Genomic DNA, 23,235 nt, shown 5'->3' on the forward strand with positions numbered 1-23,235 from the left:
TCAATGTTTCGTTGGATCAAAAATATACATTTAATGCATATTGATTAATATGAATAGACATTAAATATATATCTTAAATACACACACAAAGAAGAAGTTCATAATTATTATTTTTTTATTTATAAGTAAATATGAGTCAATACGAGTAAACAGATGATGAACAAATTGATGAAAAATAGAAATTGGGAACTTTATTTAACAGAAACCAAACAAATAAATTTTGAGTACAGTAGAAAGCTAATAATTTTTATTCTTTATTACTTAATTCAATTTATTTGAGAAAATATTTTATTACTTATATTATTCGTTAGAAAATAAAATTATTTTACACATCTGTGTAAATTTTAATGTGGACTGATATAAATAAATAAGAATTAAGGGTTTCTTTTCACTTGTATTCTTTACTTTATCACTACTTCACAATAAAAATATAGACATATGCTTTATTTACTTATTATGTTGTTAATATCACAGGAGAATAATCTGATGTGTTATTAATTAGTATGTATGTTCTATGTTCACTATCACTGAAGTTACGTTATTTATTTGTCGATATACATTGCCACTATTAAAAACTCTTACATAACGTTACAATTTTTCAGTATTTGCTGTTATAACATTATAATAAATAACAGACTATTTTTCGATACGATTTAGAAAAACTGTTACCCACGTGTTAGATGATGAAGAGATGGTAAAAGTGATAAAAGATTATGGCACATAGAAAAACGTAAACAGTAAAACTTGAGCAGCAAGCAAATTAACCAATGACTATCTTAAGTTTTCGAGACTACTTGACTGTGATTGGTCAATTTTTTTGCCATGGTCCTTACAGTAGTCAATACTGTCGATAAGTCGATAGTCAGTTGCCTAACACCTCGTCTAACACCAAATGGTGCAGATAGACTGATAGACACTTTTTTAGACGACAATGACCAAATCATATAATCGTTGCATTTTTTGCTTTTCGCTGCATTATTTTCGCTCATAGCGCATGTAGGACAAAAATAAAGATAATTTTATTATATATTTTCTCCATCAGCTTTCGATTGAGTCTACTCAGAATTCAATCAGTTCAACCGTTATAGCAATACGATATAAATCGCGTATAGTCTCAACTAGCTATGTCATAAAAGACATATCCGGTCTTGCGGCTCGATCGCTCACACGTACACCTGACGCGAGACATTATTGTGTCTCTTAATAAAATGCGCAATAAATCTGTAGTATAAGTCAAATGTAATCGAGCTGACGTTGAAGAGGCTGGTTTCGTTTTTCTCGTCTTTTTTTCTGCTGCCGCGTGATTAATATGGATAGAGCCAAGCGGAGCTTTTCATTCGGCATAACATACCGCGATGCACTTAATTATGCAACGAGCCGAAACACGCCTATGGCAAAATTTCGCACAGACAGCACGTAGAACACGATCTTGCCATATGCAGCGATGTTAACGAACTCTGTCGCACCGAGTTTAATTAAACTTTAACTGGAATAGACTCCGGATGCTTTTTTAGGCAGTCAACGTTAAATGCTTCCTTGTCTTTCTCATTTCCTGTGTCCTTCTCTTCTCTTCTGTCGTTCACACCGAGAACTTGGTGCAGGAAGAACGCGTTGAGGTAAAAGCTCGCGTGTTTTCCCGAGGCCAAATTAATTTTTGCAACGCACTAGGGATGTAATGTCCACAGGAGAGAATAGCAAACATTTGTGAAAATAGTACGAGAGAACATACTTTACACAAGTAAATATAGAAATATGGGATCTTCGATCGAGCTGGATCTTTGTAGTTTAATAATATTTTTGTGTGAATTTTTATATACTTTTAATTTTAATTTAATCACATTGACTCCAATTTATTATAATTTCTAGATACAACAAAAGTTGTATTAAGTAATTTCCTGTCCAACTGCGCGCTTTTTGTTTTATTTTCGCTCGACTAAATGTCATCATAAAATCTAGGACTCCGTAACTCTCACGAAGTTCAAAAGTTGTCGCCGCGTGCCGTGTTTTGACCTTTCCACGACATGGACGAATAGAGCAGCCGATCGGCATGCATTCGATTGCCATTAGCTGCATCATCTAGCTAATTTCACGTGCTCCGGGTGTATCTTGAGCTGTTCGAAACCACGATGCGTCAGAGGAAAATTGTCTCTGACGCTTCTCTCTGCTAGAGTGAACTTCGTAAGCGCTTATTAACACGAACATATGACTGGGAGGCAAAACTTAATAATGCGGGTCGCACGTGAAGATCGCGAAACTGTTTCACGTCCTCCTGTGTCCTCAATTACCTCCGAAACGCCCGCCCTCGTCACAAGATCGATGAAATTCTGGCAGAGAAAGTGTGAATTTTAAAACAGAAAATATGAATTTCTGGATTATTCATAATGCGACATTATCGTTATACAAAATTGCAAATTTCCTCGTTCTCGCACAGTGTACGGTGCATAATGTTGTATATTGGCGATTTTCAAGGGAATGCTAAAACCTTACGAGACCTTTTTTTTTTACTTTTCTACTCGGAGAGATTCTAAATAAAAAGACTCCTTTAATTAAGGAATGGGAAATATACAGAAGCTCCTTTCTCTTTTTCTTTTCTTCTTACTCTAAACGAAATTGGTTATTGATTAAAATTTTATCCGCCAGCTCAGATGGTTTGTAACGATTCGAAATAGCAAATTGCAATCGGGATTGAATGCTCTTCTCTAATAATGAGTAACACGCAATTTGATACTCATTTCTCTGACGAACATCCTACTTTCTTCTTTCTTTCATCGTGATAGAAAGCTGATGTATAACAGAATATGGTGAACTGACGTAGATAATTGAGTATATAATATAGGAAACAAAAGAAATTACCTGGGAGGCTTTGCCGGCGGCTCTGTATGGCTGTTACATTCCGAATCGGAGAGAGCGGTTTTTCTCAGAGTGGTGATAATTCGAGGTGGCTTCGGGGGTCCCTGGATTCCCCTTAGTCTCATGGTTGCCGAATTGTGTTGTCGTACCGTTTGTTCTTCTTTTCGCGGAACGCCGACGTATCGAGGCTCGGCTGTAGCGACGCTCGGTTGCGACAATCGTTTGAAATTTTCGTCAGCTTGCGTCCTGATGCTCGGTAGCTGCGGGTTCGAGTGTTGCCTTTGCAGGAGCACCCTTCCCGGAGGTGTTCGTCCGTACATATCTTCGCGAAGACGCTCATTTGGTTGCGAAGTTACGTCGGGCTGAGAACGACCGGTATTCGAAGGATGCCTATTTCGAACGAGTTGGTATTGGTAATGTCTCAGAATGAGAAAGGGACATTGCGCAAATAGGAAAAATCATTTAAGAAGTGTAATTAGTCTCTGACGAACATTTGGGACCGAACGACTTTAAATTCATGAGAACATCCGCGCTCAAATGTAATATCTCTTTCAAAGCTTTTTGATTTATAATGAGAAACTATTGTGCAGAATCTGTAAGACTGTTTCCATTCTTATAATTCACGCTTACATAATGAACTTAAAAAGAAATTAAATCTTTTTCATCTCAGAACTTATATTTAACCTCGTGAGTTAAGAAATAACAACTATGAAGGCAATAAATATGAAGAATATAGGTTGTATAAATTATGATAAGTTAAATTACAAATAAAATTGATTGGCACAAGTAAAGAAGTGCCTTTTCGGTCGGGCTGAATCTTTTTAGCTTAATAATAAAAATTGATTCATTTTTCTGGCGCGTGTAAGTATGCTATATAACGATGTCCCGCACGTACCTGTTTATCGATGACGATCCGTAAACGTCGTCACCGTGACAGATCGGGTGGGTTTTTGCCGACAGTCCATTGACTCGCACATCCTGGGAGCTCAGGAAGGGCTTAACTGGCAGGGCATATATCGGGTCGTTGTAAACATTCCCGTCGGGATTACCGTCGGCCATCGCGCTCGTCGCCGTCGGCAGATTGCCGCTACTCCTGGTGTGTTGAAGCCGCGTGTAAACCGGTTGCGAATACGTCCTCGAGTGATGATGAATCCGACGTGCCGTTGCTGGTCCTATCGATCGGCTGCCGCTTTGGATATCCAGCTGCGATTGAAAGTGCGCCCTGTAGGCGCTGAGGGCGGTCTCTCGTTGTTGTTGTTGTTGTTGCTGTCGCTGTTGCTGCTGTTGCTGCGAGTCGCACAAGCTCGTTAAATTGGGATGCGACTGGGAATTGCGCGATTGTGCTCTGAAATGCGCCCCTTTTACGTGCTGGTGATTGTAATGATGACTACCATGATCCCGCTGACTCTTTGGTAGCTGCTGTGTGTAATCTTGTTGCTGGTGAAGCGAGCGAAATTGATTGACTGTCCGTTGAACATGATTATGTTGTTGTTGTTGTTGCTGCTGCCGTTGTTGGACAATTAACTGATTTGACAAATGTTGCCCGATATGAGCCTGATATTGAAAAGGTTGACCATTCATAGCTTGGACATATTCCTGCTGCTGTCGTAGTGGGAGACTGTAGATCTTCTGCTGATTCAATTGTTCGACCGTGTTTCGTGTAGGGCACAGGGCATTCAGCTGATAGTGAACTGCTCGTTTCCGCGCTGCATATTGCGGCGACTTCACAACCTCTCGATACATCTCCATCACTATGTGCGTGAAGGGCCTTGCTTGTAGACGCGTCCGGCAATATTCGGATATTACCTGCAAAGCGAGAATATGATACTGTCATATCGTCGAGTCGTGTATTAATGTAGGTAGCTTTTACTGATATTTGATAGCGACATCAGGAAAGGATCCGCAATAGAAGCGGAAATTGCACAAGTTATAGTTCTATATATGATTAATCGTGTAAAAATATAAATTTTAATGAAATAATTCATGAAAAATTCAGAGAATTCGAGATTTCAGAATTTAATTCTATTTTTTAAATGTCAATGATTAGAATAGAATACAATTAGCCTTATCCTGTTGTGAAGATATAATTACTTATGTATATCAGATAAACGTTCATGCAAATCTGAAAGTTCGCTGTAATCATCGTAGACATAATATGATCGCGCAGATGCGTTTATCGTGCTACCCAAGCGCGCCGATTATCTAGTTTCGAAACTTTCGCATCGTGCAGTAGATGAACTATTAGCTTAAGAAGACAATAGTTGTTGCCGGAATTCTATAGATCCAGCTAAGCTAAGATCCTCGAGGAGAAGTACCGGCACCTATTAACGCGTCATTGTGTTCTCTGTGATAATGAATGCGAAACTTCACGCACAGTTAAAGATTTAATAATATTATTCTCTTTTCGCAAAGATTTTATAATGAAATAATCATTGTCGACAACGTTAAATATCTATTTGTACAGTTAATTAGAATGTCGCTTTTGGATTTGTGCATCGTAACGCTAGCTTTTAGCTTTATTACTCGCAATCAACTAGGATAGTTCTAATCAACGTTAATTAAGTGATAAACGCGTTCGTAACGTGTCGTTGCCCAAGTATTTCTCCTTTCAATTTTTATAAGATATATAAAAATAGGATATTTTAAGCTGATAAAAAAATTGATTTTAAACATTGCTTAACGAAAAAGTCAATTCTAGTGTCAAATAGTATGTTATAAATAATGATTTGATGATAAAATTGCCAGTAGTCAAGAATGGAAAATTCAGACAAATATATTAATCAGTTAGAAAGTTTAATGCAGAAGTGTTCTGAAGCTAAATATAATAAATAGGGCAGCCTTTCATTCAACTATATGGTACAAAGTTTCTCTATATACGAAGGCAATGGACAGACATAAAGCTGATATGCCGTTTCAACTATTATTCTTAACAAATAACAGCAAATCGTTTCGCTGGATAGCTCAGTTCGCGCCACGATTGGCATCCACCGGCTGCGAAGTCAGTGGGGCACTCGTCTTAACCCCGGTGTGTTCAGCCACAGGCTTGCTTTATCCGCGCGGATAGATACGGTCAGGCAAAGTAGGTACTCGAACGGATAATTTATTGGCTGCCGAGGATTCCTCCTAGAAACTGCGGTTCCGCATTACGCCGCATGCCGTGCTCTCGTCCTTTCGCCTCTCCGCCGACCGATTTCATCAATTTTGGGGGTTATCTCGGAGTTGCAGAATTATTATCACGACCCGAGATGGACGACTTATTAGACGGCCGCCCGCCTCGTTTGCGCGCGATAACGGCCGCCGCGTTTTTGAGATTGCCCGCCGTTAATCATCGAGCTTGGCGAAATTATCGTATGGGTATATGTGAGAGTTACCACCCTCGTATGCAATTTTGCGCCCGGAACCGCCACTCATCACGCCGTACGAGGTGCGCTAAACCCCCGGAAAATCCATGGAATTTTATACCGGTTTGCGAATTTATTTCTTGTAATGTCGCAGTCGCTTAATGATCCCGTGCCTACATAAAGTAATCTCTTGAGAGATTTGGACTCGCGCAGATTTATCGATGGCTTCATTGCGCTTGCAATGGACTCCGTTTTAATCTTCGTTCTAATTCTTGCATTCAATATATCGTTATTCATTTGAGTTATTCATTATAAAATCGGAGTGCATATTTTATGTAAATTTTTTGACTGATTTCTGGAGCTGATATGCTAAAAGTTCGGGTAATATTACGATCTTTCTTGCACAAAAGTTCTCTTATTTACAAATTGAATGTAAGAAATTTTCCTTTCTTTCTTTCTCATCTCGATGAGTTTCCTAAGAAAGCAAGAAAGAGAAGTCGATTCTCTCCTTTATCTCAAGTTTATACACATTCCAAGACTAGAATTGGAAAATTTCGCATCGCGTTGCGCTCGCGTGCTCCGCGCGCGTTCGTGCGCGGAAATACGCGACGCGCTGCAGCCTAGCTGTGTTGCACCGTGCGACCGCATCCTCTATCACGCTATCTGTTCACCCTAATATTTACACGTGAGAGAAGTCCGCATCACACGTATATCCCGTCTGTTTGCTGTCCGATCAAAATAATTTAATCATGCGCGGAGGCGTCGCGCGAGCCCGTCGCCCACGATTAAATTTCATAATCTTGCCATTTGCATCTCTTTAATTGTCGTTGAAAATCCGATGAACAGATAGAAATCGCACGTGTGCATTAACTCCCCTCGTTAAATCCCCTCGGTGTGAAACTGAAATCGAAAATTTTCGCGTCGACATCGCGTCGACATCTGAAAAATACCTACATTTTAACTCTAGTATGCGAGTAAGGTAAACAGGAGTTTCAATTAATATTAATGTTATTTTGTTTATTACACGGATAGGCTATGCAAACAATCGACATAAATCAATTCGATGCAATATATAATAATTGTATATTTACATTTTATATACAAAATTTGTTTACTCAAATTATAATCGATACATAAAACAACACGCGTCTGAAATATCATTGGGTCTAACGTAATATAGTTGTAAACAGATAAATATTTTTTGTTGAAATGTCATGCGTCGAGCATGCGATTGTATGTTAGGTAAATGACACATTTTTACAACAATGTGAAGTATTTTCCATGACATATATCATTTTCATTATCTTTTTTCATCCTTCGAACGTATTATACCACGACTCACATCGACCTTATTATATGCGGTTGGCAGTTGTTGGAGCGTATATTCATTCTATTGGTTTTCAGTTTGTGTTAAGACTCTTATATACACATATATGTACATACATATGTATATATATAAAGACACAATAATAAAATATATTATATAAATGCTATTCCACATTTCTCTCTTCGCTGTAACAAATTCTTTTGCAAATTAAAATTTTCTTGTTTGTTGAAAGGAAGAGAGCGGAATGCAATTTCATTAAACAGGATTTACACAACTTTTTAATTGTGGACATTAAATATCTTGTTAAAGGAGGCTTAAATTAATATTTCACTAAAACAAAGTTTCAAACAGTATTATATTTGCAGTAATTGTAACTGGGGGCTACTATTATAAATTGGGTCCACGTTTATTATTTATCTCAATGTTATCTCAATGCACGTAACTTAGCTACGGACATTTTTTTTGCTTCGTGCAGTTAATTAAATTTCACAATGTAGCATTTTATCAGATATTAAATATTGTTTTAAGTCAGACTGACTGACTCATTCTTCGAGTGTCATTTAAAGGTACGTATATTCACCGTTATATCACGACATCTCACATAGCTATTCCTTGTCATGCAAATCGTCGGCATCTGCTTGCTCCTCGAATGTCGTCTCGACGTACAAATGCTGCACGCGCAGCGTACTCGCCTTGCCCGTGATATATAGGTGATTCAATTAAAGCGAGCTTTCATGCAAGCCGACGGCGGACACTCGAGGGCCGCACGGTGTCGCGTGGCTATGATTAAATCTATGTGATCTATCGATTAATCCTGTATGAACATTATTGAAGTTTAAACATAAGCCGTGCGTAGTTAACGAAATTATTGCGGAAAAAAATCCGTAATATTGATTATTCAGTTCGACTTTTTCATTGAATTAAATTCCTGCTTAGGAATTCAATTGATCCCTCGATCGCTTGATCAATTTACCGAAGAGACAATAAAAAGTAAGCAAGAGCATAGTCGCATGATATTACAGAAAAATATGTGCTCAATGCATTTTTCATATTTCTAACGATGATAATATTCGTTTATAGTCTTTCTTTCTGCTTTCTGACAATAAAAATCACAATTTAGATGATTATTGTATAAAACGGAAGTCATGAATAAAATGCATAAGCATGATGGTCTACATAAAATACTTGGCTCTTGCGATTACGATCTGCATCAGAGGACATATGGATGCATGTCTATGCAGATACATGAACTTTAGCATGGAGACTGGATGGACACGTATATACACGTCTGCTGTAACATCTAGTCGCAGTTACAAGTTAAGGATCGAGTTACTATGACATGCTGCGTCTCGAAATTTCATCGTCACGGTAGTGTCGCGTGTTATTATCGACAAATTGCTTTATTATTCTCACCGTAGAGACGACCCGGCCTTTCTTGGCGCACGCTATGCATTCCTCATGTGTTTGTGCCCAATTCCAGTCTGACGCAGCTGCTCGCATGGATACGTTCACGACATTGAATTACTCGCCATTCGTAATCGTGATGTGAAAATTAATTTTGCTATGTGCTGCGGTACATGGGATTGGGATTGATATCGTTAATCTGCGGGTTGTCAAGATCCAACTCGCAGCGATATACGTTGAATAATGTATCTATGATCCGTAATTATAATTGTCTGCAGAGACGACTTCTTTTATATATATTTATTAAAACATCTAATTTAATACAGCGATATAGAACCTTATTTATTTGAAAAAAATGTGTTATTATATAATTTTTTTAAGTATATTTTTCGCGATTATTAATGACTGATTTTTTTATCGTAAAAAAATATTTTCCAAAAAATAACATAGGTATATATATAAAAATAAATCGTAAAACAATGCAAACAAGCAAAATTAAAATGTACATTATTAAATATCGTCGTTTAATGATGAATGTTACGTTATCTAACTCCAGATATATCGAACAACCGGCAGAATGATGAAACACGAGAATCGAAAACTGTTTTGAGAAAGATACGTAAAAATGATGCGTTGTTACGGCGCGCAGAGTGAAATATCGAACGCTGAAGAGTCACTCTAAACGATACTCGTTGATTTATCGTCGATAGTGCACACACAATGAACTTCGGAATTTCGAGCTATCTAACCGTACCCCACGGCAAAATCGGTAGTCTCGACCTTTTGTTAACAGATTGTACAACGCGCTGCGCCCAATGCTCGCCAGTTATGTAACGCGGAGCTTGCGAGTGCGTGCGCGTGAGTGTTTGTACCGATGATGAATGAATAACGTGCAGCAGTCTTTTAAAGAGTACGAGTAAAACGTATATTATATATTTGCACATACAAATTATATTGACAAATTTTGAGAAAATTATATAACGAAGATTGGCGGAGATTGACGGAAATGTAACGGGGATAAGAGACCTTCAGGATGGAAATCTGGATAGAAGAATTTCATTAAAACTTAAGAACTTAAGACTTACGTCGAGCAAATTCATCAAGGAGGCACGTCTGCGAGGATCAGGCTCCGTCATGGCGGCCAATACTGATTGCAAAGCGGAAGAGGGCGAAACGGAAACGGTCCCCGTTAACGCCGTTGCTCTCGGAGTCGTGTCTAATAATGCTCTGCCTAAGGAATACATCCACATCTGGAATCAAAGTGAGATTAATCTTTATTAAGCACATTAAACATTAAGTATGATTAATAGTAGAAGTATATTGAGCGTTGATTCAAAAATGCAGTAATTACATTAAATATGTCATGAAATACATTATTCTTTTACTGAGAATTTTCAGGCTTTTTATTACATATATATATGCAGGTAGTTTGTAAATTCTCTTTTAACAATAAGTAAGGTAACGTAAAATACTCTATGTATATAAGATATTCGACTGCGCGAAGTGTTAAGTAGTTATACGTATTCCTACTAAAAATTTTGAATTTGCCATGAATTTTTAAAGTACACTCTACTTTACTCTGCACGCAGAATTATATTGTTGAATATATAAACAAAAGAATGGCTATTTAAAAATGTAGATAAATATTAGTATCTCTACTCGCGATAAATTTTGAATGTTTCTTATCCTAAGTGATGTCACTAGCGTTAGACTGATAAATAAAAGAATGCTACTATCTGGAGGAAAGGGATACAATACTCTCAGGAACAATATCTCATATCGGATAAGCTGTGCATGTGCATGTCGAAGAATACATCAATTTTGAGAGTCGAGACTGCTTCTGTCTAAAGCGGATGCAATTTTTCTTATTTTCGCGGGATAATATGTATACTGCACATACGCATCTAAACATATGTCTAGGAAGATTATGTAGATTCGAGGAAGTATTAGAGTTATCGACATTTTTATTCGTTGAAAAAACAATGTTGTCCGATACTTTCATCGATAGTACTAGAAAATGTTGACTTCATCCCTTTGATACTTGAAAACTAAGCATCGATGTTATTCGATACTTCCGTTGCTCGAAAAGAATAAATAGCACAGCGTCAGTATGAATAATTTCTTCTGTCATTTTTAATTACTTTTGCATTTTATTTTATTTAGCGGTTCACGATTCTTTGTCAACATTTATAATTAAACGTAAAAAAAAACAACGAGATTTTTGTAAATCTTCCCGTTATATATTGACACTTCGTGGCTTCTTCATTTATTTACGTAGAAGAGAAGTGATGTTGTTGCATATGCAACTATATAGCACCTGTGCTCTCACCGTGTCACAGAGATCATTCTAACAACTCGCTTGTGCACTGTGTCACGCGATGAAAATTGTAAGAGCGACAACCACCGGAAAGGCGAGTGCTTTTTCGCGCTAGCTTTATGTCGCCCAGGTAATCGTCGTTGTGTACCCTGATGCTGCAACCATCACCGGCGAGAGTTTCGTGTTCTCCGGAAAAGTGGAGTCGTGACGTGAATGTCAAGGTGCACGGGACTCTGTTATCAATGGTGGATTTAGGACATTTTATATCAATATCAAAAACATAACTCAAGTGAAAAATATTTTTAGAGGCTAATTCTTCGACAAATTTTGATTGAATTATTTGTAAAAACACCCCGTGTATGCTAGTGCTTTCGTAGATGATTAAAAGTTACACAAAACGTAAGAAAATAATATCCATTTGTTTAATTGCATAATGCGTAATGAAATTGTACATGCAATTACTTTTAATTTATATTGCCATGAACAGTGTAGTGTAGACTATAAAATATTCACACTTTAAGTTCATGCGCGATCTAAAGTCGTATAGAATCGGACCAAAAATTACAGGAAAGTTGCATAAATTACTATCACAATTTTTTTTATTATAGTAGAAGCACATTTTGTAAGATAAAACACCGAACTTTCTTTTGTATACCTTTTGATTACGATGTCTAAGTAGTCTCGCCTTTCATAGTCTCTCATAGAAGTCTTTCATTATCGCCTTCATGTTAAGTGTACTAGTAATATTAAATTACTAACGAAGTGATAATTATTTCTAACTTAAAAGTGCGGTGAAATTTATTATACTTTTTGCTGTGTGCAGTGAAGCTTCTCATTTTTCTCTTTCGCTAGAATCCTGTTGGACGAATCGGAATTTATTTTTCGATACGCTTTAAAGTATCGTTAATGAAGATGCTTTCGATACTTTATTTGAGATTAAAACTGAATAATTACATCTTGATGTTAGTTTACGATACAGACAGACAGAAAGCAGATTGAAATACTATAGATCTTAACGAATTTTATTGAAAGAACTTTTGCATTTTGCATTTAATCGATACCGTGCTTTCGAGATAATTAATAATGGCTTATTTCGTAATTTTACATGAAAGGAAAAATATTTCTCATTGAAACTTTGAATATTTTTTTATATCTATTTTCAAATCATTGATTTTCAGAGTAAATAAAATGTAAAACGCGGAAGTTAACGATCCTTTTGGTACTGAATCGCTTCACTCCAGTTTTGGTTTTATTTACGTTATAACTTCCATCAATGTTTATTTAAACCATCATGTTATTTCTTTTTGAACATTGATAAATACACATTGATGTGTTTATAAAGCGGAAGATATCTAAGTTTTTACGATTTTTCACAACGGATATTTCTAACCGTAAAATATTGAATCGTAAAAGTATATCTTCTATCTTTTGTTCCTTTCTCACTAAAGGGTTTTATTCACTTCTGTCATATAACTCTATATAAGTATTATACTCACTATCGTAAACGTCGGGAGTTTTACTTCTATGCTATTTCAATAGTTACGAACGTTGCGCAAACGTAAATTACGTACGCTCTTCGCGCGCTTAACGAGCGATGCGGATGCAGCAGGGTGCATCAAGATTGCGCGCTCCGCGAGGCCTTATCTCTTCGTTAGGGGCTGGGGTGAGATAAGGAGAGGCTTTGGATTTTGGCGATATAAAAGAACGATACGGCCAAAGTTTATTTATCGTGCGCGTCGTTTGTTCTCCCTTTAATCTGCAGGAGATAAATATACCGGTGTTCGTGTTGAAACAACGAGGCTCCGTCCGGCCGTCAACGAGAAGAAAGGATGGCGCTAAAGGGGAATGAAAAAGATCGCCGAGGGTGGAGGGTGGTAGAGAGAGAGCGCGAGAAAATCCGACGGACGTGTTTGAAAAAATGTGAGAGGGGCCATAGGAACGGCGCTAGGATTTTGCTAAAAGTACACAAAAAACCGGCTTCAGTCTCTGTTGCATCTCTCTTCGTTCTTCGAGTTCTTCGAACGGTCGGCCTCGGCGCGGCAACGGCGCGGCGCGGCGCGGCGCGGCCCCGTTAAAAATTCACCCGATGAAACGCGGAAGTCGAGCAAATAAAAAGTCGTCGAGCCGTCAAAGGACGACTATGGCGGCTTAATCCTCTTCGCGTTGAAAGGATTTTAATATAGGATACGTTAATAATTCTTCGGCGCGCGGGTGCTCTTTTAATTATACCATCGGCCTCGCCCTTCCGTAAATACCGCTATTATTTATACACGCGTTCGCGTATATAATTGAACGATTGGAGAAATTGAGATGTTCCATGACAAACATGTTTTGTCACGTCGTTTCTTGATCCTCATATCTAATTTCGCAATTATTCGACTCTGTTTCGGATGTTTACCCTTTGTCAGTATAATATCGCATTATCGTGATTGAACAGTCGAAAGCTCAAACATTTCATAAATCCAGATAACAATACGCATTGCGTAAGTAGATTGAGAGGAAATTCGTAAAAAATAGCAAAGGAAATTAATATAAAATACAAGTCGTTCAAAATTTCAGCTGTAATTTATAATTAGCCTTAAAGTAAGTTACACACTTACTTAGTAAGTGTGTAACAAACGTCGGAACGCCCACTTTAAAGTCTCTCGTGTAACGGACGTCAGATCAGAGCGCAATTCGTTATTGATTTAATGGCGCGTCATTAAGTACTGCGTGCTGAATGTGACGTACTTTTTCCGAATCCGTGTCCGAATATACGCGGCCGGGTCGATATTCTGGCGGCAGGTATGCCCGAGCAGTTTCCGGCGGTGCGAGCTGCAGCAAAACCCTACCACGTGGTGTCAGTTCCAGCGTATGCGGAGTCACCACTGGTCCTGCTCTCGAACCACCCACCACGCCTCCATCTAGAACAAATATTAATAGAAAATATAAGATTGTTGTCAGAACCACAAACTTACTTCTACCTATACAATAACGTAGTGAAGAATCAGCAAAAATGTCTCTAAAAATATTTTGCTAAAAATATTTCGCTAAAATGATCGTAATTTATCATTTTTTTTATAAATAATTTGCAAAGAGCAAAGGCAAATTATTAATAATTCATATTAAATTTGTTGAAAGGCATCATGAATTACGTTTAAATATAAAATTGTACGTATATTAGTTTTCATTTATAATTCATTCATAAGGTGCTTTTGAAAAATATGAAAATTTAATTTTGTACGGATAAAATTTCTATATGATATGGCATAAAAAACGAAGTCTTTCAGACACAGCTTTTTGTGCAAAAATTCTCTTTATTTATTTTAATCGTATGAGGTATTCATATAATTATATAGAAACACACACACACACACACATATATATATTTCTTCTTTAGAAACACCAGTCTGGTATGCTTTGACTCACTGGGTACGACTGTAGTATGTTGTATAATTGCGATTTGTCGCTGGAAGCTGTGATATCGGCCATATACGTGCCAAACTACTTACGGAGAGGGATTAGGGTTATAATTAATTCTTCGACTAGTTATAGCCTACGGAGCGGCTGACAAGCTTAAAGGCAGACGGAGTTGGGGTCGCAGGTGCGCACGAGGGGATCCTCACTCGACAAGAGGATTTTCTGGAAATTGCCCGGCTTATTTACCGCGATCGCGCGCCCACGCGCCAATTCGGATCATTTGTTATCGTTTTTAACGCGTTGTATTTCTTTTCAACGTCTTCGCTGTCTTCTCAAGCTGTTTATCTGAAATCCTATTCTCAGAAATTGTGTCGAACGTTTGAAACATAATTGAAAGGAAATCACGTCGAGGTCGACGAAGATTGAGGAAACCGCGAATGAATTCGACCTCTTCTCCTCCTGCAAATCTCATTTTCCGCAAACTCGTAATCGTATCTTCATTTTTACGATCGTCTCGATCTGCGCTTCCAATTGCTTCGATATCGACTTAGATCGCCAATTTCTCCAACATCTGTACTAAATGATCGAGATCGAATTTTGCCGTAATTTCTGTATTAAAGGGATGTATTAGAACTTTCAAGTATTACTCCACAGCTATCTTGTAAGAACCTCAGCAGCATTTCATTCTGATATCTTAATAACGCCACATTTTCCACACGGACCTCACTTTTGTTTAATGGCAAACAGCCTGGTCTGAAATGTTAGACCATTCATTATACTACTCCCGTTATAAATTCCGTATAATTCGCCATTGGGGTGCTAATTCTGCGCGTGTCACGGACATTAACAGCCTAATGGTGGGCTAAAGCGCCTTGACACGGAGAATATTCTCCCGCGAGTACTCCCTGGTAATTTAGCTAAGCGCTCCGACCGACAAATTCTTCCTCTTCCGCCGTGTTCCCGTAAGCGCCCTAAGGAAATTAGCGCAGACTGCCAGAATCGACACGTTAAACGTTTAATACTGAGCACGCTCGATTAACTTGAATTAATATGCGTGCCTATACGCTTATATCGTTGTCGTATTTTATTTTGACTGTAGAAACAAGGGTCTATATATCCGTGTAAAATGTTTCAAACCAATGCACGTTACTACGTGACAATGTGTGACATTTTCGTATCGTCGTTTTTTTTTTAAATGCAGTTTTGTTTAGCGATACGAGACGCAAATTCTAATTCTGCCAATAGTCAATCTCCGCGAACGATCGGACAGGTTTCCGGCGTGTAAATTAGAAAGCAGAGACGCATCGGATGGGACGCCCCCAGCGATAAACTATTTCCGTTCTCCGAAGATTTAAGCTCTAAGGAAATTAGGTGGATCTGAACGGGATCGACGTGTTCGCTGATAAATCTCGACTAATCCCTAGATGGAGAGAGACGACTCGCGCAATCACATCGGCTGATAATTAGCGGAACATTTCCATGTCACTTCAATTTGCACGCATCTAGAGATGCGTTTAAAATTGAATTACGCGCAAAAAAACATTACACACATTATACGCTTTTCAAGTAAAATCGAACGCAAACGGAATCTGATTGGTGCCACCGCGTTGTTGCAAGTTTAGTCTGGTTGTTTTTGAAAATATCAATTTGCATAATAAATACGTTAATTATCGATGTCATTTGCATTTCGTTGATGGGAAGAAATACACTTGGATAAACTGTACAGCGGTATCGAGCGTTTGCGTCATCTATCACTGTCTGTTTTTGTTACCGTCAATGTTATTTCGCCCTGTGTGTTGCAGTAGTCAATCTCTGTAAACGATCGGACTCGTTTGGGCGGCGGAATCCGATCGTCGACGGAGGTGCGATTTCCTGCTCCATGGGACGCAAGTCCTCGAAACTAATGTCACGACAATCTACTTGTTGTAGGTATGCAGCATGTGCAACAAAACACAAACTCGCTATTTGCAGGACATTCTGGCTTGGCGAAAGTCGATAAAATTCTCTTGCACAAAAAAACGTTTACTGTTCGCGAGATTTAATATAAAACTGTTATTTATATACGAATTTTCACGCGGAGAGAGAGAGAGAGAGAGAGAGAGAGAGAGAGAGAGAGAGAGAGAGAGAGAGAGAGAGAGAGAGAGAGAGAGAAAGGGAGAAAAATATAAAATAAATATGTGCTATATTGATCTATCTCTAAATATATATTTCTTAATTTTTTGTTATTTTATTTTAAAATAATATTCTTTTATATAACAGTTTTTTACATTCTTGCATATGTTAAAAATTTGTAATATTCATAGTTTCCGTGAATTAATAGCGAAAGCCATTAAAATATGTTAACAAGTGGTATACTGAATGCATCATAGAGTTTTACATTTCTCTTTGTTTATTGAAGTATGCCGAAGGTGCAAGTGAGTCTTTCAAGTGCAATTAACGCACAACATTAATTACTGTCGGTAAATTATTGTAACTGCTTTACTAATATGAGGTGAATTTTCGGTGCATACAATCATAAACGTGTTCGCGAGGTTCTCATACATGATTGATGATTCGTGCGTATACTTCAAACATTAGGTCGCTCTTTCTACATCCCATCATATCTCTCCGCACCGCGAAAGGTCAAAGTAGACTTCGCGTTGTGTCTGTCTTCCATCGATCTTCGTTCAGGCAGTAATGCGTTATGGATACCTAATAGTCCGGGTCCTTCAAATCTTTTTCAAAAATGGAAATATCTATAAATGTATATATTTTTTTTCTTCAAGATTTTTTAGGATAGGGGCGACTGAAATATTCACGTGAATAAATTTAACATTTCTAACAGTCTATACTAAATAAAAAGAAAAGAAATATATAAAATAGAAAATCCGTTAATATATTTAGTCCTAACTTAGAGTCCCATTTCGTCTCAGAGTCTGCTATATTAATGAGATTAAATTTAATGATATATCGTGGAAAAATTAATTTTATAGATCACTTCTTTTATGTTTGAAATAATTCTTTTTCAATCCCTCGGGAATTGCAATAAAATGTCCGGCGGAAGAAAGAGCCACATTTACGTTGTCGAATTAATATAGATATTAGGTTGTAATTCCGGAAAGTATAGGTTTCCCGAGAACTGATAACATTCATTATCTCGAGCTCCTATCGACACCCCGCATTGAGAGCGTCCGGAGATTGTTTTAGAGATTCATAAAGCACCGCAATGTTCACCTATTTCTTAACCGCGTTGGCGGATTCCAGGACGGTGTCCCGTTCGCGTGGGTGTGACGTAGGCGTGCGTACGTGTGTGGACAGCATCGAGGATGAGGATATATCCTTGTCTACACGTATGAATGTACACGTACACATATATGTGCGTGTTTCGACATTGATGAATAGTTCCCTAGAGCCCTTCGTTTCTGTCTGTCCTATAAACACTGACCGTTTGAAATCTACCCTCTACAATCCTTCTGGGCTTTCCCTTCTCCCGCCCCTATTTAGTGCTTCTTGTATCTGCTGAGTAATTCGATGGGTGACCGTTTTGGCGGGGAAAAATCGCGTTGCGCGAAATGAGGAAATGCGCCGCGCGAGCGGAGGAAGATTTTTCAGGTCGCGAAAATCAACAGCCGACGGAAATAACTCGAGTAAAATATTACCGACAAGTGTGTAAGTATAATTGAATTTTACGGAATAATCTGTAAAAAAATAAATAAAATTATCTATAAAATAATATTACGTGTGATTCGTTCTAAGAAAAGTTTATTAACGGGTACTTTGAAACATATTTAATTCTCAAGATCACCTTTTACAAAAAAATATCTCGGTGCCATGAGCGGAGGAAGCTTCGAGCTTTAGATACATCTCTCGCAAAAGAAAAAAAAATGTGAAAGCCGCGGAAAATGTCGAGTCGATTCGCCTTTGCGGTCCACGATTTACGATACGAGTTCCCTGCGGATCAGAGCCGGCGTTATTGGCGCGAGCATTTTAAAGAGGAGCCTGATACTGACGCGTCTCTTTCCACTTGAGAGTGCGGAAGAGAAATATGTTCCATCTGGCTCTTACTTGCAGCGTGGCTTGTCGCGAGAGCTAGATATTAGCATAATCTGGTATTAGCATAATCAAAAATTTGTATACTTAAGGTAAAATTTGTAGTCTTAAAGTTTACGATACGAGTTTCCTGCGAAGCATTTTTAATAAATTTTAGTATCAAACCCCCAAATCTATCACACATAATGTCTAATCTTTTTTTTTTTTTTTTAATTAAAATGTCAGATTTAATTTAAAATAGCGCAAAGCAAGTTTAATATTTTTTTTTGTAAAGAATATATATGTATAGTGGAGATATAAGTATATTGTTAGTATTTTATCTGTCATGTATTTTTTAAGATATATAAAGTTAGATTTGTCTTTATACAAAATTAAATATTGTTTACAAAGCAAAACGCGAGTCTTTATGATGAGCATATTTTCATGACCGCTACTGGACCGTAGCTCTAACGTTATTAAAATTTAGGTCAACCGCGGGTTATCGAGAAATCACCGTGCAAAACGTACGTGTCGCGCGCAAGACTCAACATGCAAAGCTAACGCGCGACGGTAATACTAAAGCGTCGGTTTTCAGCGTGGTTGGAATTTCATTTTATAAGAGAGAAAACGTGGGAAATGACTGAAATTCCACGACTTTCCGCTATTCGCATAACTTTTCGCTACAGTAGGCGCGACGATTTACATGCACGAAGATATGCACATCTCATATTGTAACAAACGCATTGATTGCGGATTACACACGTATCGAATAGCAAGTGACAGACAAGTGACACTATTTGTTGAAAAAATTGGTCTTTTTTAGTACTCGATTGTTGGCGAGAAGAGTGCAAAACCGTTACCGCTCTTTGTTATGGATTTGAAAGTTTTGCTCGAATGTTTTTCACTGGCAGCTGTTCGTGTTGCATTGGTTGACCGAACAAAGTTTTGCAGGACTTAACTGTGGTTGCATTAGCTATGCTACTAGTCCTACAGCGAAACAAATACACATTTGCAAGTGTCTATACCTTTAATGGCAATCCTGTGTTTCGCGGGTGAAATAGGCACAGTATTGAATCGAGAAAAAAGCGATAGGAGGCACAGTATAACGCGTGGTGCACCGATTACATTTCTTGGAGATTCGGCGCTTTTTTTCAACATAGAAAAGTTTTCATTGATTGACGTAACAACATTTGTATTCTATAGAATCGCTAAGAACTGCTACTAAGATTAGCATAATTTTACAAGAAGTAAGTATAATATGAATTATATCTAACAAAGTTTATATTTAAAAAAGAAAATAACATTCTCTCTTTTCTCTCTAGATTAAACTTTACATTTAGATTAAGTTTTACTACTAAACTTGTGATGTTAATAAGAGACGATAATATCAAGCACAGACAAAGCATGGAAGTAACTCACGTCTTTATTTCAACTGTGATTCATCGCGATCGTTAATACTGAAGTTAAAAACTTTGGATTTTCTTAGAGAACGAACAAGATGTAATGTTGTTTACTCAAGAATGCTCGGAAAAGGAAGGATTTTTCAATGTACGGAAAACAACGTCGGGGGGGAAACGAGAAATGTCCGGAAGGCGAATTAGTATGTTGGCAGTTACTAAATTACATTAGTTAGTTGGCGCTCAAGTCGCCCGTTACCGCAAATCGATTCGGCCGTCAACGGTAATATGGCAATGTAATTATCGTCTGGATGCGAAGCGTTGGAGAAAAAGGAATGCGAGGGAAAGGATTAAGGCGTCGTTGACGGCACCGGGGGGAAGATGCGACGCGGAAAATTCGTGCGGTAAATATTTAACCGCGAGGTCTCCGAGCCTGCCGCGGCGGCAAATAACGCACAAAGATGGCAGATCATTAGACGTTACATCTCTCTTTAAGGGCGTATACCGGGGTCGCTCATCCCTGCAACCCTCAATGTCGGCTTCTTCGAGAGAAACCGGAGAAACCAACCCGGAGGACGTACCACTGTAAAATATGCCGCGTACATTTACATACATCTACCATTTTTCTCGACGTTACTAGGTTTCCCGTTCCACTTGCCGTTCTGAGCATATGCGGTATCTTATGAATGAATTGAGAACAAACGACTGCAAACCCGTTGACGAGATTCCTCAAACGCCACAGGTCTCTCTAGTCAGAGGACGTTTTGTCAAAGACGAAATTTAAGATCTTTTTATACAACGTTTCCCCCTTTTTTTAATTGCAAGTTGTATCCTAATTCCAATTACAGCGAATTTAAAAACATGATAGAAACTTAGATTGCATTCTCAGATTATTGTGTAATAATTTTAGAATCTTTTGACAAATTATATGATTATTTGAGAACGCAGTAGGTACGCATAACTGAAAGATATGTATATAAGATTTGGACTGGGGTCGAAATTTAAAGCTTCTTGTGTCGCAGCATAAAATTTACATTTTGGATGTAATTGGGAGCTTGAGTGGTTCATCAAAATGTGGAATGTTTCCCGTTGGCGCGAATATTCGCTATGTACTGGCAAACTGTGAAAGAGGAGTTAGAAAGGTCGTTAACGCGAAAGACGTTCGAAGTGTACCGCCGCGGTCCTGACTTCGGCTGCAGCGACGGCGAAACGTAATTAATGATCGAGATGGAAGTCGCTAACCATCGAAGGGCGGCGCGGCGGAGAGAACGTGGAAGACGAGCAGGCATTTCCCACGCGCCGCGCGCTCAAGATGAGTTTGAAGGAGGGAATCACGGAATCTCGCGCTCGCGCGGATGATCGAGTTATGAACGTAGCGAACCGATGATGCTGTTATCGTAATATAATATACCATCTCTCCTCATAAAGTCATTATCTTAAATTGTATGTTACAGTGGTGGAGAGAATATATGGTGAATATGTTAACGGGGTTGTTAAGAGAGTTCCTCCGACATGTAACAAGAACTGATTACAAGCAAACAGACACAGTAAGGAATAATGAAAGTAGTAATAATGGAAGACGGTCTTTTATCTGTGCGAGAGTCTTGTTTATTCGTGGCAGGGAGATTTACGACAGCGATTTTACGACAAAAAACATTTTATGTCGCAGTAATAACGTCACAAAATTTATCTTTTACGAAGAATTCTTCTATAAAGAAATAATAAGGTTGATCATTATGAGAATAAGTTCTTCAAATTTCTCAAACATTTTTGCCGTAAACCAATGCTATATTGTTGAATAAAATCAGTTCCGGCTGATTCGCTCGAACAATCGGAAATAAAAATCTCCGATGAATACGGTGGCTGGATACGGTCGTTCAAGTCTCAATTGCTAGGCGCGTGCCACTCGAATACGATTTCTCTTTCGTTTAGTCTTCAGCTCACGTACTTTACATTTTTCGTATCATATATCATTGATTTAATTACAGTGCATTGATTTTCTATCGTTATTTTATTTTAAGGAAAATTCCAGATTAATATATTGTAGATTGAGAAGAAAAAAGGGAAAATTGAAATTGAGAAGAATTTGATTGAAAATAAGATAAGATAAGAAAATAAAATAAGTGTGCAATAAATCTTACACAGCTAATAAAGAGACAGAATTCTTATTTTTATTTTATTAGCACTCAATTTAATTAATGTTTTTAAAAATATATTTAATTCTATTAAACGATTGTATAACATTTATTGCGTACAACATTAAAATAAATAAATAAGTGAATGTTGTCGTGCTTCGTTTAATCACGAAATAGATCTCGACTGCCTTGAATATCAAGATCTGACTAGTGGTTTTTGAAACATGACAAAAGTATCTCAAAATAGGAATATATAGAGATTAGCGATCTGATACGTTTTTTTTAACACAAGTAAGACGAATAATTTACAACTGTTAAAGTTGTATGACTTTTTGTTAATTAATTTTTGCGGTAGGAAAGGAAATCCTTATTGATTTTTAAATGACCGATAATTTCACGATTATATATAAAGATGTTTAAAATTATATATAAGCTTGTTTTTACCGGATATAGAGATTTTTCAGAATAGAGATCTATATACAATTCATCAAAGACCATGTTATTAAAATTAAATGCGGTAGTCGCTAATGAGTATAGCACACCATTTTACCTGCGAGTATTATTTCTCAAAACAATCATAATATTTCTCTTGGAGTTACTGTCTGCTTTTAATTTGCAAAAGATCGTTTAAGAGGCTCTACAGGCAGGCAGGCAAGCGTGAGCTCGCCTCGAGAGTTAGAAGGGTCGTCTCTTTGTGGATAGATAATGAGAGACAAAGATAAATGAGATGGAACGGAGGGAATTTCATATGTCGGGATTATCGTCGGGATTCTCACCCTTCATCTCTCATTAAGTTATACATACGTTGAATTATTTCGATACTGCTTTAACATCGCTATTTTGAATGATTCATTGACTTATTAATTTGTCAGTGATTCAAATTTGTCGATTTTTGTTTATTCGGTTTGTCTTGTTTTGAATAAATGGAGGATAAAACTTTAACCCCTTTCAGACCGATTATATTTTTATATTTTCAACTACGAGCAACAGGAGTAGATTAACGGAAGATTTGTATGACTTCTACAGATATATCTATAGATCAATACGAGAACGAAGT

The 23,235-nt window shown here is 37.7% G+C and overlaps 1 protein-coding gene across 8 annotated transcripts in view; it reads right to left on the minus strand.

Annotated features, from left to right (window-relative positions):
* LOC143904090 (uncharacterized) overlaps nt 1-23,235 on the minus strand; it is an 83,183-nt gene that overhangs the window by 11,274 nt on the left and 48,674 nt on the right. For all 8 annotated transcript variants that reach the window (XM_077418377.1, XM_077418381.1, XM_077418384.1 and 5 more), the window contains 4 exons: nt 13,970-14,142; nt 10,008-10,172; nt 3,746-4,656; nt 2,854-3,240 (listed from right to left, as the gene is read on the minus strand). In XM_077418377.1, the coding sequence (XP_077274503.1) occupies nt 2,854-3,240; nt 3,746-4,656; nt 10,008-10,172; nt 13,970-14,142 (1,636 nt within the window). The remainder of the gene's footprint in view (nt 1-2,853; nt 3,241-3,745; nt 4,657-10,007; nt 10,173-13,969; nt 14,143-23,235) is intronic.

The sequence above is a fragment of the Temnothorax americanus genome, unplaced genomic scaffold (genome assembly GCF_048541705.1).
Source record: "Temnothorax americanus isolate GAGA-0224 unplaced genomic scaffold, ASM4854170v1 Scaffold5, whole genome shotgun sequence".
Taxonomy (NCBI): Eukaryota; Metazoa; Arthropoda; class Insecta; order Hymenoptera; family Formicidae; genus Temnothorax; species Temnothorax americanus.